Consider the following 13,877-nt stretch of genomic DNA (forward strand, 5'->3'; position numbering starts at 1 on the left):
AGGGCGGGGCCTGCGACAGGTGTGTGGGAGGGCAGGGCCTGCGACAGGTGTGTGAGAGGGCGGGGCCTGCGACAGGTGTGTGGGAGGGCGGGGCCTGCGACAGATGTGTGGGAGGGCGGGGCCTGCGACAGGTGTGTGGGAGGGCGGGGCCTGCGACCAGGTCTGTGAGAGGGCGGGGCCGACGACAGGTGTGTGGGACCAGGTGTGTGGGAGGGCGGAGCCTGCGACAGGTGTGTGGGAGGGCAGGGCCTGTGACCAGGTGTGTGAGAGGGCGGGGCCTGCGACAGATGTGTGGGAGGGCGGGGCCTACGACAGGTGTGTGGGAGGGCGGGGCCTGCGACAGGAGTGTGGGAGGGCGGGGCCTGCGACCAGGTCTGTGAGAGGGCGGGGCCAACGACAGGTGTGTGGGAGGGCGGGGCCTGCGACCAGGTGTGTGGGAGGGCGGGGCCTGCGACAGTTGTGTGGGAGGGTGGGGCCTGTGACCAGGTGTGTGAGAGGGCGGGGCCTGCGACAGGTGTGTGGGAGGGCGGGGCCTGCGACAGGTGTGTGGGAGGGCGGGGCCTGCGACAAGTGTGTGGGAGGGCGGTGCCTGCGACCAGGTGTGTGAGAGGGCGGGGCCTGCGACAGGTGTGTGGGAGGGCAGGGCCTGCGACAGGTGTGTGAGAGGGCGGGGCCTGCGACAGGTGTGTGGGAGGGCGGGGCCTGCGACAGGTGTGTGGGAGGGCGGGGCCTGCGGCCAGGTCTGTGAGAGGGTGGGGCCGACGACAGGTGTGTGGGACCAGGTGTGTGGGAGGGCGGAGCCTGTGACAGGTGTGTGGAAGGGCGGGGCCTGTGACCAGGCGTGTGAGAGGGCGGGGCCTGCGACAGATGTGTGGGAGGGCGGGGCCTACGACAGGTGTGTGGGAGGGCGGGGCCTGCGGCCAGGTGTGTGAGAGGGCGGGGCCTGTGACAGGTGTGTGGGAGGTCGGGGCCTGTGACAGGTGTGTGGGAGGTCGGGGCTGAGCTGGGCGGGGATTGGCGGAGCGAGGAGGGGGGCGGGGCAGCGCTCTGTGCTGCGATTGGCGGAGGCGTCAGGGACGGCACTCCGTGGGGATTGGTGGAGCGATGTGGCGGCGGGTCCCGGCTAGGCTGGGATTGGTGGAGGGGGCGGGGCTGCGCACTGTGCGGGGATTGGCGGAGCGTGGAGCTGCGCTCTGAGCGAGGATTGGCGGAGCGCGGAGGGGGCGGGGCTGCGCACTGTGCGGGAATTGGCGGAGCGAGGAGCTGCGCTCTGAGCGGGGATTGGCGGGGCGCGGAGGGGGCGGGGCTGCGCACTGTGCGGGGATTGGCGGAGCGTGGAGCTGCGCTCTGAGCGGGGATTGGCGGGGCGCGGAGGGGGCGGGGCTACGCACTGTGCGAGGATTGGCGGAGCGAGGAGCAGCGCACTGAGGGGATTGGCGGGGCGCGGAGGGGGCGGGGCGGCGCTCTGAGCGGGGATTGGCGGAGCGCGGAGGGGGCGGGGCGGCGCTCTGAGCGGGGATTGGCGGAGCGCGGAGGAGGCGGGGCGGCGCTTTGAGCGGGCTCGGGACTCAGATGGCGGCGGTGGTGAAGATGGAGGCTTCAGTGCTGAGCGGCAAGAATCTGGCGGAGTAAGTGCGCGGGATCGGCATCGGCGTGTCACCAGCCTGGGCCTCCCCCTCACTACAGCTCCAGTTATGCTCGAGCGAGTTTTACCTCAGCGGAAAAGTCCACGCGCGCTTCAGGCTCCCGCCAACATGGCGCCTCGTGGACCGGGACAGCTGCATTCAATAGAAAGACAGTGCGGCGCTCCCTCAGTACTGCCCCTCCGACAGTGCGGCGCTCCCTCAGTACGACCCCTGCGACAGTGCGGCGCTCCCTCAGCACTGCCCCTGCGACAGTGCGGCGCTCCCTCAGCACTGCCCCTGCGACAGTGCGGCGCTCCCTCAGCACTGCCCCTGCGACAGTGCGGCGCTCCCTCAGCACTGCCCCTGCGACGCTCCCTCAGCACTGCCCCTGCGACGCTCCCTCAGCACTGCCCCTGCGACGCTCCCTCAGCACTGCCCCTGCGACACTCCCTCAGCACTGCCCCTGCGACAGTGCGGCGCTCCCTCAGCACTGCCCCTGCGACAGTGCGGCGCTCCCTCAGCACTGCCCCTGCGACAGTGCGGCGCTCCCTCAGCACTGCCCCTGCGACAGTGCGGCGCTCCCTCACTACTGTCCCTCCGACAGTGCCAGTGTCGGTCTGGATTATGCGCTCAATTCTCTGGGGTGCGGCTTAAACCCACGGCGTTCTGACGCAGAGGTGAGAGAGCGATCCCTGAGACCAGCTTAGGAGAAGTTGCAGCTCAAACTTGGAGACAATGCAAAAATTCCCTCATAGTTATTGGTGGGTAGGGATGGATTGATTTGATCCGCTCAGGATCCTGGATTTTCACCACCTTATTTAAAGAAAATTTACAATAGTCAGACATCAAATTGTGTTGCAAGCCGTCAGTGTACAAAAAAGTGGGATTTATTGCAATGTCAGAATCACTGCCCTAATCCTGGACGCTGGTGCTAAGAGGGTGTGAAGGTGACATTGTGCTGGTGATATCACTGTTCAGTTTGTGCTTCGCAAGGCATGCAGAGCACTGGGATTGAACACTGCTTTGGAAAAAGATGTGTTAGTTGGAGAATAAGTGGTTGACGCTCTTCGCTCAACTATGGTGACGCCCCTCCCTATCTCTGTAATCTCCTCCAGCCCTATAATCTCTGCGCTCTGCCACTTCTGGCCTCTTGCAAATCCCCGATTTTCATCGCTTCACCATTGGCGGCCGTGCCTTCAGCTGCCTGGCCCCAATCTCTGGAATTCCCTGCCTCTCTGTCCTTTAAAATGCTCCTTAAAACCTACCTCTGACCAAACCTGTTTTAATATGCCCTTATGTGGCTCGGTGTCAAATTTTGTTTTTTGATAATGCTCCAGTGAAGCGCCTTAGAAATTGTTTAATGTTAAATGCTAAATTTGAGCAAAGGTCCAGTGCTCACTGAGGAAAGGGAGTGAGTGGGCAGTGGGTGGGGTCGGGGCAGTGGGTCGAGTGTTTTGAGAAGTGGGCAGGGTTGGGTGGATGGGCAGCGGGCAGGGGTTGGGCAGGTCCAGAGGGGAGTGGGCAGGGTAGGGGAGATGAGCAGGTGGCAGTGTTGGGGGGGATGGGCATTGGGCAGAATCAGGGGGGGGAGTGGGCAGTGACATCAAGTCAGCATTTGACCGAGTCTGGCATCAAAGAACCCTAGTAAAACTGAAGTCAATGGGAATCGCGTTTTGGCTGGAGTCATACCTAGCACAAAGGAAGGTGGTTGAAGGTCAGTCATCATAGCCCCAGGACATTGCTGCAGGAGTTCTTCAGGGCAGTGTCCTCGGCCCAACCATCTTCAGCTGCTTCATCAATGACCTTCCCTCCAACATACGGTCAGAAATGGGGATGTTCGCTGATGACTCAGTGCCATTCACAACTCCTCAGATAATGAAGCAGTCCATGCCTGCATGCAACAAGACCTGGACGACGTTCAGGCTTGGTCTGATAAGTGGCAGGTAACATTCGCGCCACAGAAGTGCCAGGCAATGACTTCGCTCCAACAAGTGAGAGTCTAACCACCTCCCCTTGACAGTCAATGGCATTACCATCGCCGAATCCCCCACTATCAACATCCTGGGGGGTCACCATTGACCGGAAACTTAACTGGACCAGCCACATAAATACTGTGGTAACAAGAGCAGGTCAGAGGCTGGGTATTCTGCAGCGAGTGTCGCACCTCCTGAATCCCCAAAGTCTTTCCACCATCTACAGGCACAAGTAATGAGTGTGATGGAATATTCTCCACTTGCCTGGATGAGTGCAGCTCCAACAACACTCAAGAAACTCGACACCATCCAGGACAAAGCCGCCCGCTTGATTGGCACCCCATCCACCACCTTAAACATTCACTCCCTCCACCACCGGCAAACCGTGGCTGCAGTGTGTACCATCTACAAGATGCACTGCAGCAACTCGCCAAGGCTTCTTCGACAACACCCCCCGAACCTGCGACCTCTACCACCTAGAAGGACGAGCAGCAGGCGCGTGGGAACATCACCACCTCCAAGTTCCCCTCCAAGTCACACACCATCCTGACTTGGACATATATCGGCCGATCCTTCAGTGTCGCTGGGTCAAAATCCTGGAACTCCCTCCCTAACAGCACTGTGGGAGTACCTTCACCACACGGACTGCAGCGGTTCAAGAAGGCGGCTCACCACCACCTTCTCACAGGCAATTGGGGATGGGCAATAAATGCTGGCCTTGCCAGCGACGCCCACATCCCATAAACACATTTTAAAAAAATCAGCCCTACAAATATCAAACATTGCCTTCAGCACTTGCTGGCAAAATATTGTTTTGCTGAGGAGTCACTTAATTGATTAGACAGTCAGTGGTGAAAACCGCTGGCTGTCAGATATTCGAGGACACGGCCCTGATGCTTTCACATGGGCTTTGGAAGGAGCTTTGTCCTCTCTTGAACCAAATTACTCTCTAAAATGTCTTTGGTATAGCGTCCACTGTGTATAGCGGGCAAATTGCGCTGACACCAGTGCTTTAAACGGTGGGGACTGTACCTCCAATAGCCCAGGACCCTCGGCCCAGATTACGTGCCTGGAGTTCATTTTGAACCCACAACTTTCTGAGGCAGCGGCAAGACCAGTACCAGCTTAACTCGACCCAACATTTGTGCACCTCAAAATGGGAACTGAACAGACAGAAGGACTGAATTTGAGGTCTTCCCATTCCGTGATGCTGAGTGGATTTTTGCAGGTGAGCAATACTGCCGTGGCTCAGTGGGCAGCACTCTCGCCTCTGGATCAAAAGGTTGTGGGTTCACGCCCCACTCCAGAGACTTGAGCACATAAAGCTAGGCTGACACTCCCAGTACTGAGGGAGCGCTGCACTGTCGGAGGTGCCGTCTTTCGGATGAGACATTAAACTGAGGCTCCGTCTGCTCTCTCAGGTGGATGTAAAAGATCCAACGGCCACCATTTTGAAGAAGAGCAGGGGAGTTATCCCCGGTGTCCTGGCCAATATTTATCCCTCAACCAGCATCACTAAAACAGCTTATCTGATCATTTTCAAATTGCTGTTTGTGAGAGCTTGCTGTGCACAAATTAGCTGCTGTGATTCCTTGCATTACAACAGTGACCACGCTTCAAAAGTACTTCATTGGGTGTAAAGCGTTTTGGGACCTCCTGAGGTCATGAAAGGCGCTATAGAAATGCAAGTTCTTTTGAACTTAGCTGAAGTGGTGCTAGATTGCAGACAGGTTTGTCTGTGAGGACTCCCGTTGTTGAACAACTAGCTGTTGTTACCCCACTATTCAAAAAGGTGGTAGAGAGAAAACGGGGAATTATAGACCGGTAAGCCTGACATCGGTAGTGGGGAAAATGCTGGGGTCCATTATAAAAGATGTAATAGCCGAGCACTTGGTAAACAGTGACAGGATCGGACAAAGTCAACATGGATTTACAAAAGGTAAATCATGCTTGCCTAATTTACTGGAATTTTTTGAGGATGTAACTGGTAAAATAGATAAGGGAGAACCAGTGGATGTGTATTTGGACTTTCAGAAGGCTTTTGATAAGGTCCCGCATAAGAGATTAGCGTGTAAAGTTAAGGCACATGGGATTGGGGGCAAGGTACTGACTTGGATAGAGAACTGGTTGACAGACAGAAAGCAAAGAGTTGGAATAAACGGGTCTTTTTCCGAGTGACAGGCAGTGACTAGTGGGGTACCGCAAGGATCGGTCCTAGGACCCCAGCTTCAAAAACAATATCCCAAGCTGTTAAAACAAAGCGCATTAACGCTGAGCCGGGCATTTAAAAATCCGCACCAGCACCATAAAGATGACTTGACGATAAAGAGAGGAAAACAAATTCCAAAAGTCAACGTCCATCAAATCATTTCAGCTCTGTGCAGGCAGTTTACAATCGCTCGCATCTCCCCTCCTCTCACAGGCACGGGCTGTTGCTGGGGTACAGTTCCATGGTTCTCTCCAGCACCTGATCCAAGTGCTCGTTCTTCCTGCGCAAGCCTAGATTGAGAGCGCCATAGAACCATAGAAGATAGGAGCAGTAGGCCATTCGGCCCCTCAAGCCTGCTCCGCCATTCAATGAGATCATGGCTGATCATCCAAATTCAGTACCCTGTCCCTGCTTTCTCCCCATATCCCTTGATCCCTTTAGCCTTAAGAAATATATCTAACTCCTTCTTGAATATATTTAATGAATTGGCCTCTACTGCCTTCTGTGGTAGAGAATTCCACAGGTTCACCACTCTGGGTGAAGAAATTCCTCCTCATCTCTGTCCTAAATGGCTTACCCTTTATCCTTAGATTGTGACCCCTGGTTCTGGACTCCCCCGCCATCGGGAACATCCTGCATCTAGTCTGTCTAGTCCTATTAGAATTTTATAAGTTTCAATGAGATCCCCTCTCATTCTTCTAAACTCCAGCGAGTACAAGCCCAATTGACCCAATCTCTCCTCATACGTCATTCCTGCCATCCCAGGTATCAGCCTGGTGAATCTTCGCTGCACTCCCTCCATGGCAAGAACATCCTTCCTCAGATGAGGCGACCAAAACTGCACATAATACTCAAGATGTGGTCTCACCATGGCCCTGTACAACTGCAGCAAGACATCCTTGTTCCTGCACTCGAATCCTCTCGTTACGAAGGCCAACATACCATTTGCCTTCTTAACCGCCTGCTGCACCTGCATGCTTATCTTCAGCGACTGGTGCACAAGGACACCCAGGTCTCATTGCACTTCCCCTTCTCCCAATCTATTGCCATTTAGATAATAATCTGCCCTCCTGTTTTTGCCACCAAAGTGGATAACCTCACATTTATCCACGTTATACTGCATCTGCCATGCATCTGCCCAATCACCCAACCTGTCCGAATCATACTGGAGTTTCTCGGCATCCTCCTCACAGCACACATGCCCACCCAGCTTTGTGTCGTCTGCAAACTTGGAGATATTACATTAGTTCCCTCGTCTAGATCATCATTAATATATATTGTGAACAACTGGAGTCCAGTGACCGACCCCTGCGGTACCCCACTAGGATGGGAGTCAAATATTGTGTTTCTTTTTAACCTTAGGATTATTTTATTTTTAATTCTGCCAGTTTTGTAATGATGGAGGCACAGTTTACCCATAGTACTTAGAACACAAGAATTGGAGCAGGAGTAGGTCATTCGGCCCTTCGAGCCTGCTCCGCCATTCAATAAGATCATGGCTGATCTACCTCAACTCCACCTTGCTGCACTATCCCCATATCCCTTAATTCCCCTAGAGTCCAAAAAATCTGTTGATCTCTGTCTTGAATATACTCAATGACTGAGCATCCACAGCCCTCTGGGGTAGAGAATTGCAAAAATTCACCACCCTCTGAGTGAATCTGCTCTATAGTGAGTATGGGTAAACTCCACCAACATTAGGACAGAATTAACTCTTCCTGAACTTGTATCAGTAGCAGGGATACCACGTGGCTGCTAAAGTGTATCCGGTGATGTGCAATGTTGGCCGGGCCGTGTTTTGCCTGGCATGCATTGACGCCAATTAGGTGTCGTGGCTGAATTCTAGTTATGACTGGACATTAGACACGACGCGGCTGGTAGAACAAAGCATTCGCGGCTACAGATATGGGATTGGGATGCAACTTGGATACCATGACCCGGAATTTGCGGTCAGCGGTGAAGCAAAGACGTTCGCCGCTGGCCCCAAAGAAAGCTGCCCACAGGGATCTCGCAATCTCTGTGGCGAGAAGTTTGCCTTTTTCGACGTTCAAGTGGTTTCGGCGCTCTAATGGGAATTCCGAACGCGAGCTGTGTGATATCAATAAGCTGTCTAAACAGCCAATCACATTGCAGAATTCTCAGAGTCAGGAAACCAGGAAATGAGAAGCTGCTTTTTTCCAGACTTTTTAAAAAATGTTAGAGAGCGAAATAAAAATTAGGATGCTCACACGGGGATAAGGTAGAACCTGAAATATCATGAACAAACTTTTAAGAATTTTTTTTTTTTTAAAGTTTTTTTTAATGTTTCTTAATTTTTAATTTTATCATAGTGGAGAAATTTGACACTCCACGAAATTAAAATTAGTTTATCAGGACCATAACGTTTGTTTAGCAGTCAATACGCCAATTACACCTAATCCAACAAGGCTTAACATAATGGGGTATTTAACAACGATATTACATAGAAACATAGAAGATAGGAGCAGGAGTAGGCCATTTGGCCCCTCGAGCCTGCGCCGCCATTTAATGAGATCATGGCTGATCATCCAAATTCAGTACCCTGTCCCTGCTTTCTCCCCATATCTCTTGATCCCTTTAGCCTCGAGAAATATATCCAACTCCTTGAATATATTTAATGAATTGGCCTCAACTGCCTTCTGTGGTAGAGAATTCCACAGGTTCACCACTCTCTGGGTGAAGAAATTCCTCCTCATCTCTGTCCTAAATGGCTTACCCCTTATCCTTAGACTGTGACCCCTGGTTCTGGACTCCCCGACCATCAGGAACATCCTTCCTGCATCTAGTCTGTCTAGTCCTGTTAGAATTTTATAAGTTTCAATGAGATCCCCTCTCATTCTTCTAAACTAGTGAATATAAGCCTAATCGACCCAATCTCTCCTCATACGTCATTCCTGCCATCCCACCGCAGAGAAGCCCAAGTTTTTGTCCATTTCACTGATTGCCGGCTATGGGAAAGGGGCCCACAACGGAGCCAATGTCGGAGCAGTGAATGACTGACCACAACTTCAGGATTTCCGTGTTCAGATGCGCATGCGCTGCATCCTGAAGTTGCAGTAGGTTTAAAGGGATAACAGCGGTAGGTTTAAAGGGATAACAACAGTGAACGCTGTTAGTTCGCCATTATTACCCACCACAAATTCCGGCCCCTTGCAAGGTGAATTCTCTGGAGTGAGGGAGTGGGTGGGGATTATGGTAGTAATTCATTAACAGTGCTCAGGTTTGTATCAGTGAGGGGCGGTACAGATTGAAATGCCAGGACTCGCCGTTCAAGGCTCATTTGTACTCTGGGTCTCTCCTGCAGAGCGGTGTCTCTGTCTTTGTGTTGGGACAAGCCAGACGGCAGCAATTTTATTGAGTTCGAAGTTGTTCACTGGTTAGGACCATCTTGTGACCTGATTACATGGTTATTGCTTAACGTTTGTTTAAACTCACCTGACTTGTGACCGAAAGAGTATGGCATGACCTTGCTGTCCCTCATTGCAGACGGGGACTGAAATCATTCAAACATTGCACCTTTTATGTGTGGGTAGGGGGGATTATTTACAGTAGGGGCAATAGTGCAAATCTCTAAGATTTAATTTTTAAAGGATGTGGGGATTATCTGTAGATATCATTAAGCTTCTAAACGTAAAGTTTACGCTCGTAATATCAGTGCTTGGCCACCGGATGCACGCGAGTGATCAGCGTTGCTGGAAAAAGAAAGACTGGCATTTCTACAGCGCCTTTCATGACCGCCGGATCTCCCAAAGCACTTTTCAGCCAATGAAGCACTTTTTGAAGTGTAGTCACTGTTGTAATGTAGGAAACACGACAGCCAATTTACACACAGCAAGCTCCCACAAACAGCAATGTGATAATGACCAGATCATCTGTTTTCTTTAGTGATGTTGGTTGAGGGATAAATAGTGGCCCCAGGTGATAGGGGAGAACTCCCCTGCTCTTCTTCGAAATAGTGCTGTGTGATCTTTTACGTCCATCTGAGAGAGTACCTCCGACAGTGCAGCACTCCCTCAGTACTGCAGTGGAGTGTCAGCCTAGATTTTTGTGCTCAAGTCTCTGGAGTGGGACTTGAACCCACGACCTTCTGACTCAGAGACGAGTGTGTGACCCAGAGCCACAGTTGTCCCGGCTAAGTAAAAGTGCACTGCTTCCCTGGAGGGATGTTCATGCACAATTGCTGTCCTCTGAAATTGTAACACTCCAGGTAGGTGCCCCTCAAAAGCAGTGGGGTTTTCAAAGGCATGACCTTCTGTCGGTCTGTAGTGTGAAGGAGCTCGGGAGCAGGCTAGGGTGCCAGAGAGACGGGGTGATTTTCATTCAGAAGTCGGGACTACAACTTTCGGGGTTGTAGTCCCGCCTCCATCGAGATGCGGCCAATCCACGCGATTTTAACTTGATTGACCTTGTTGAGCCCACCCAGCGGGCTCAGCAGGCCAATTAAGGGCCACCCAGCAACAGGTGACCTCACAGACTGAAATTTCATCTGCCAAGAGGTTTTGACAGATGAAATATCAGCGTTTCACAGCTGTTTGAAGCTGTCAAACACTGACAGTCTTACTTCTAACTGGAGTCCTTCTCCACAGACTCAGTTAGAAATCTCATCGGCACAGAAAGCTGAAGGCTGTCACTTTTGACAGTTCGCAGCCATTCTGCTTTCTGTGCCGGTGAGATGAGGGACTCCCGAAACCTAAAGGAAGGAAGGCTGAAAAGGTAAGAAAATGTATGTAAAACGTATTTAATCACTTTAGACGCACCAGACACACTTACCTTTGCACTCATGCACACATCACTCACCTGAACACCGACATCTCGACCCCTCCAAGCCCTTCAACCCGACGGCCCGACTCCTCCAACTTGGCGTGGTTTGGAGCCGTTGGGATTCCCACAGTTCACGCTTAAAAATAGGGATTAGGCTAAAAACTGCCTGTTAACTACCTGTTAACAGGCAGTTAATCGGCACTAATCCCCTTCCCGTCTCGGGGAGGCGGGTCCCAGTGCGGGGCGGGTACCCGCCTCCTTTGAAACTGGCATGGAGGCGGGATGGGGTCGGGACCCCCCGATTTCGGGAATTTAACCCCCCAGATGTCTCCAATCCCGCCTCCATGGCCCAATGAAAATCGAGACCACAGTGTCTGTTCTATATGTGGGGGTTGGTGCACAGCGTCAGACAGCCCGCTCCTGGTTTTCCAGCAATTTAATAATAAAATGGACAGAAATAGTTGCATGATTATTCTAAAACTACATTAGCAAATTTAATCACATCATTTTCAGGCTACGAGTGTAGTCATGTTCCATTAATTTTTTGTTTGTGTTTTAAATTCCTAATTTTGAATAGCCTTTTTTGCTCCCCTCCTTCACCGTGGAGATCCGAGCACCCTTTCTCCGTCTCTAGTTTTCTCCCTCCTGATCCTGAAGCGACTGCTTCTTGCTGGGGTCCAGTTCCATGGGCAGTAGCCAGTTCTGCAGTGGTTCACCCACGTGTGACCATGCACATGAGAGCTTAGGCACTGAAGCCCCTGACTGACGGCAGCCAGCGTGGCACAAAGCAGCGAGCAAACCCAAAACGTTCTATGGCTGTACGGCTCGTTACCACACCGCTGAATTGAAAGGTGGCCTTTCTATTTTTAACAGAAAGAAAGAACTTGCATTTCTACAGCACCTTGAACGGCCTCGGGACGTCCCAAAGCATCTTTACAGCCAATGAAGTACTTTTTGGAGTGTACTCACTGTTATAATACAGCAAGCTCCCATAAACAGCAATGTGATGATGACCAGATAACCTGTTCCTGATGTTGGTTGAGGAATAAATATTGGCCAAGGACACCGACGGAGGGTACGGGGGAAAATCTCCTCTGCTCATCTTGAATAGTGGCCGTGGGATCTTTTACGTCCACCAGAGAGGGCAGACGGGGCTTCGGTTTAACGTCTCATCTGAAAGACGGCACCTCCGACAGTGCAGCGCTCCCTCAGTACTGCCCCTCCGACAGTGCGGCGCTCCCTCAGTACTGCCCCTCCGACAGTGCGGCGCTCCCTCAGTACTGCCCCTCCGACAGTGCGGCGCTCCCTCAGTACTGCCCCTCCGACAGTGCGGCGCTCCCTCAGTACTGCCCCTCCGACAGTGCGGCGCTCCCTCAGTACTGCCCCTCCGACAGTGCGGCGCTCCCTCAGTACTGCCCCTCCGACAGTGCGGCGCTCCCTCAGTACTGCCCCTCCGACAGTGCGGCGCTCCCTCAGTACTGCCCCTCCGACAGTGCGGCGCTCCCTCAGTACTGCCCCTCCGACAGTGCGGCGCTCCCTCAGTACTGCCCCTCCGACAGTGCGGCGCTCCCTCAGTACTGCCCCTCCGACAGTGCGGCGCTCCCTCAGTACTGCCCCTCCGACAGTGCGGCGTTCCCTCAGTACTGCCCCTCCGACAGTGCGGCGCTCCCTCAGTACTGCCCCTCCGACAGTGCGGCGCTCCCTCAGTACTGCCCCTCCGACAGTGCGGCGCTCCCTCAGTACTGCCCCTCCGACAGTGCGGCGCTCCCTCAGTACTGCCCCTCCGACAGTGCGGCGCTCCCTCAGTACTGCCCCTCCGACAGTGCGGCGCTCCCTCAGTACTGCCCCTCCGACAGTGCGGCGCTCCCTCAGTACTGCCCCTCCGACAGTGCGGCGCTCCCTCAGTACTGCCCCTCCGACAGTGCGGCGCTCCCTCAGTACTGCCCCTCCGACAGTGCGGCGCTCCCTCAGTACTGCCCCTCCGACAGTGCGGCGCTCCCTCAGTACTGCCCCTCCGACAGTGCGGCGCTCCCTCAGTACTGCCCCTCCGACAGTGCGGCGCTCCCTCAGTACTGTCCCTTCGACAGTGCGGCGCTCCCTCAGTACTGCCCCTCCGACAGTGCGGCGCTCCCTCAGTACTGCCCCTCCGACAGTGCGGCGCTCCCTCAGTACTGCCCCTCCGACAGTGCGGCGCTCCCTCAGTACTGTCCCTTCGACAGTGCGGCGCTCCCTCAGTACTGCCCCTCCGACAGTGCGGCGCTCCCTCAGTACTGCCCCTCCGACAGTGCAGCGCTCCCTCAGTACTGCCCCTCCGACAGTGCAGCGCTCCCTCAGTACTGTACTGGGAGCGTCAGCCGAGATTATGGGCTCAAGTCGCTGTGGTGGGACTTAGTCAGCTGTGGCTCAGTGGGTAGCACTCTAGCCTCTGAGTCAAAAGGTTGTGTTTCGAGTCCCACTCTGGAGACTGGAGTACATAATCTAGGCTGCCATGTCAGTGCAGTACTGAGGGAGTGTTACACTGTTGGAGGTGCAGTCTTTCCTACTCCTGCTCCTATTTCTTATGTCCTTGTTACTAAGGGAATCAAGGGGGATATGGGGATAGGGCGGGAAAGTGGAGTTGAGGTTGAAGATCAGCCATGATCTTATTGAATGATGGAGCAGGCTCGAGGGGCCGACTTCTGCTCCTAATTCTTATGTTCTTATGAACCCGTGACCTTCTGACTCTGGCGCTAGTTGAATAGAATTGCCTAAAATAGATGTTTTTATTTGTGATTCCATTAGGAGGCTTTTACTGTGTTTGGAGTTATGGTGAAAGGGGAAATAAGTTGCCCTGCAGTTTCTGAATGTTGGAATGGATATTCCTGTCCCCTTACTCTCTCACCCCTCGGTTACTGCGTTGGTCAGGGAGATGACAGATGTGTAGAACGACAGATGTGTGACACCATGAGTGGGGAGCGCTGCCCTCTGTTCCTCTTCATCTCAAAGCAGAGGGAGTTCAGCATGAAAAACCCTCTTGTGGCCTGTTCCTAACCATCAGTTGAACACTAACGAGGGGTAACTACAGGTACCGTCTAGGACAATAAGCACACTAGGGTTTATTAAACCAAGCACCAGGGTTTATTGCTAGAGGGAAAGAATTGAAAAGTAGGGAAGTTATACTAAACCTGTATCGAACCTTGGTTAGACCACACTTGGAGTACTGCGTACAGTTCTGGTCTCCATATTATAAAAAGGATATAGAGGCACTGGAGAGGGTGCAGAGAAGATTTACAAGGATGATACCAGAAATGC

The 13,877-nt window shown here is 53.2% G+C and overlaps 1 protein-coding gene across 1 annotated transcript in view; it reads left to right on the forward strand.

Annotated features, from left to right (window-relative positions):
* Positions 1-1,521: 1,521 nt before the first annotated feature.
* The window catches only part of mthfd1b (methylenetetrahydrofolate dehydrogenase (NADP+ dependent) 1b), a 105,480-nt gene continuing 93,124 nt past the window's right edge, over positions 1,522-13,877 (forward strand). Inside the window, exon 1 of the mRNA XM_086002572.1 lies at positions 1,522-1,628. Coding sequence (XP_085858698.1) covers positions 1,573-1,628 — 56 coding nt within the window. The 5' untranslated portion in view covers positions 1,522-1,572. The remainder of the gene's footprint in view (positions 1,629-13,877) is intronic.

The sequence above is a fragment of the Somniosus microcephalus genome, chromosome 12, assembly GCF_052327205.1.
Source record: "Somniosus microcephalus isolate GS21.2 chromosome 12, FLI_Smic_1.0, whole genome shotgun sequence".
NCBI lineage: Eukaryota > Metazoa > Chordata > Chondrichthyes > Squaliformes > Somniosidae > Somniosus > Somniosus microcephalus.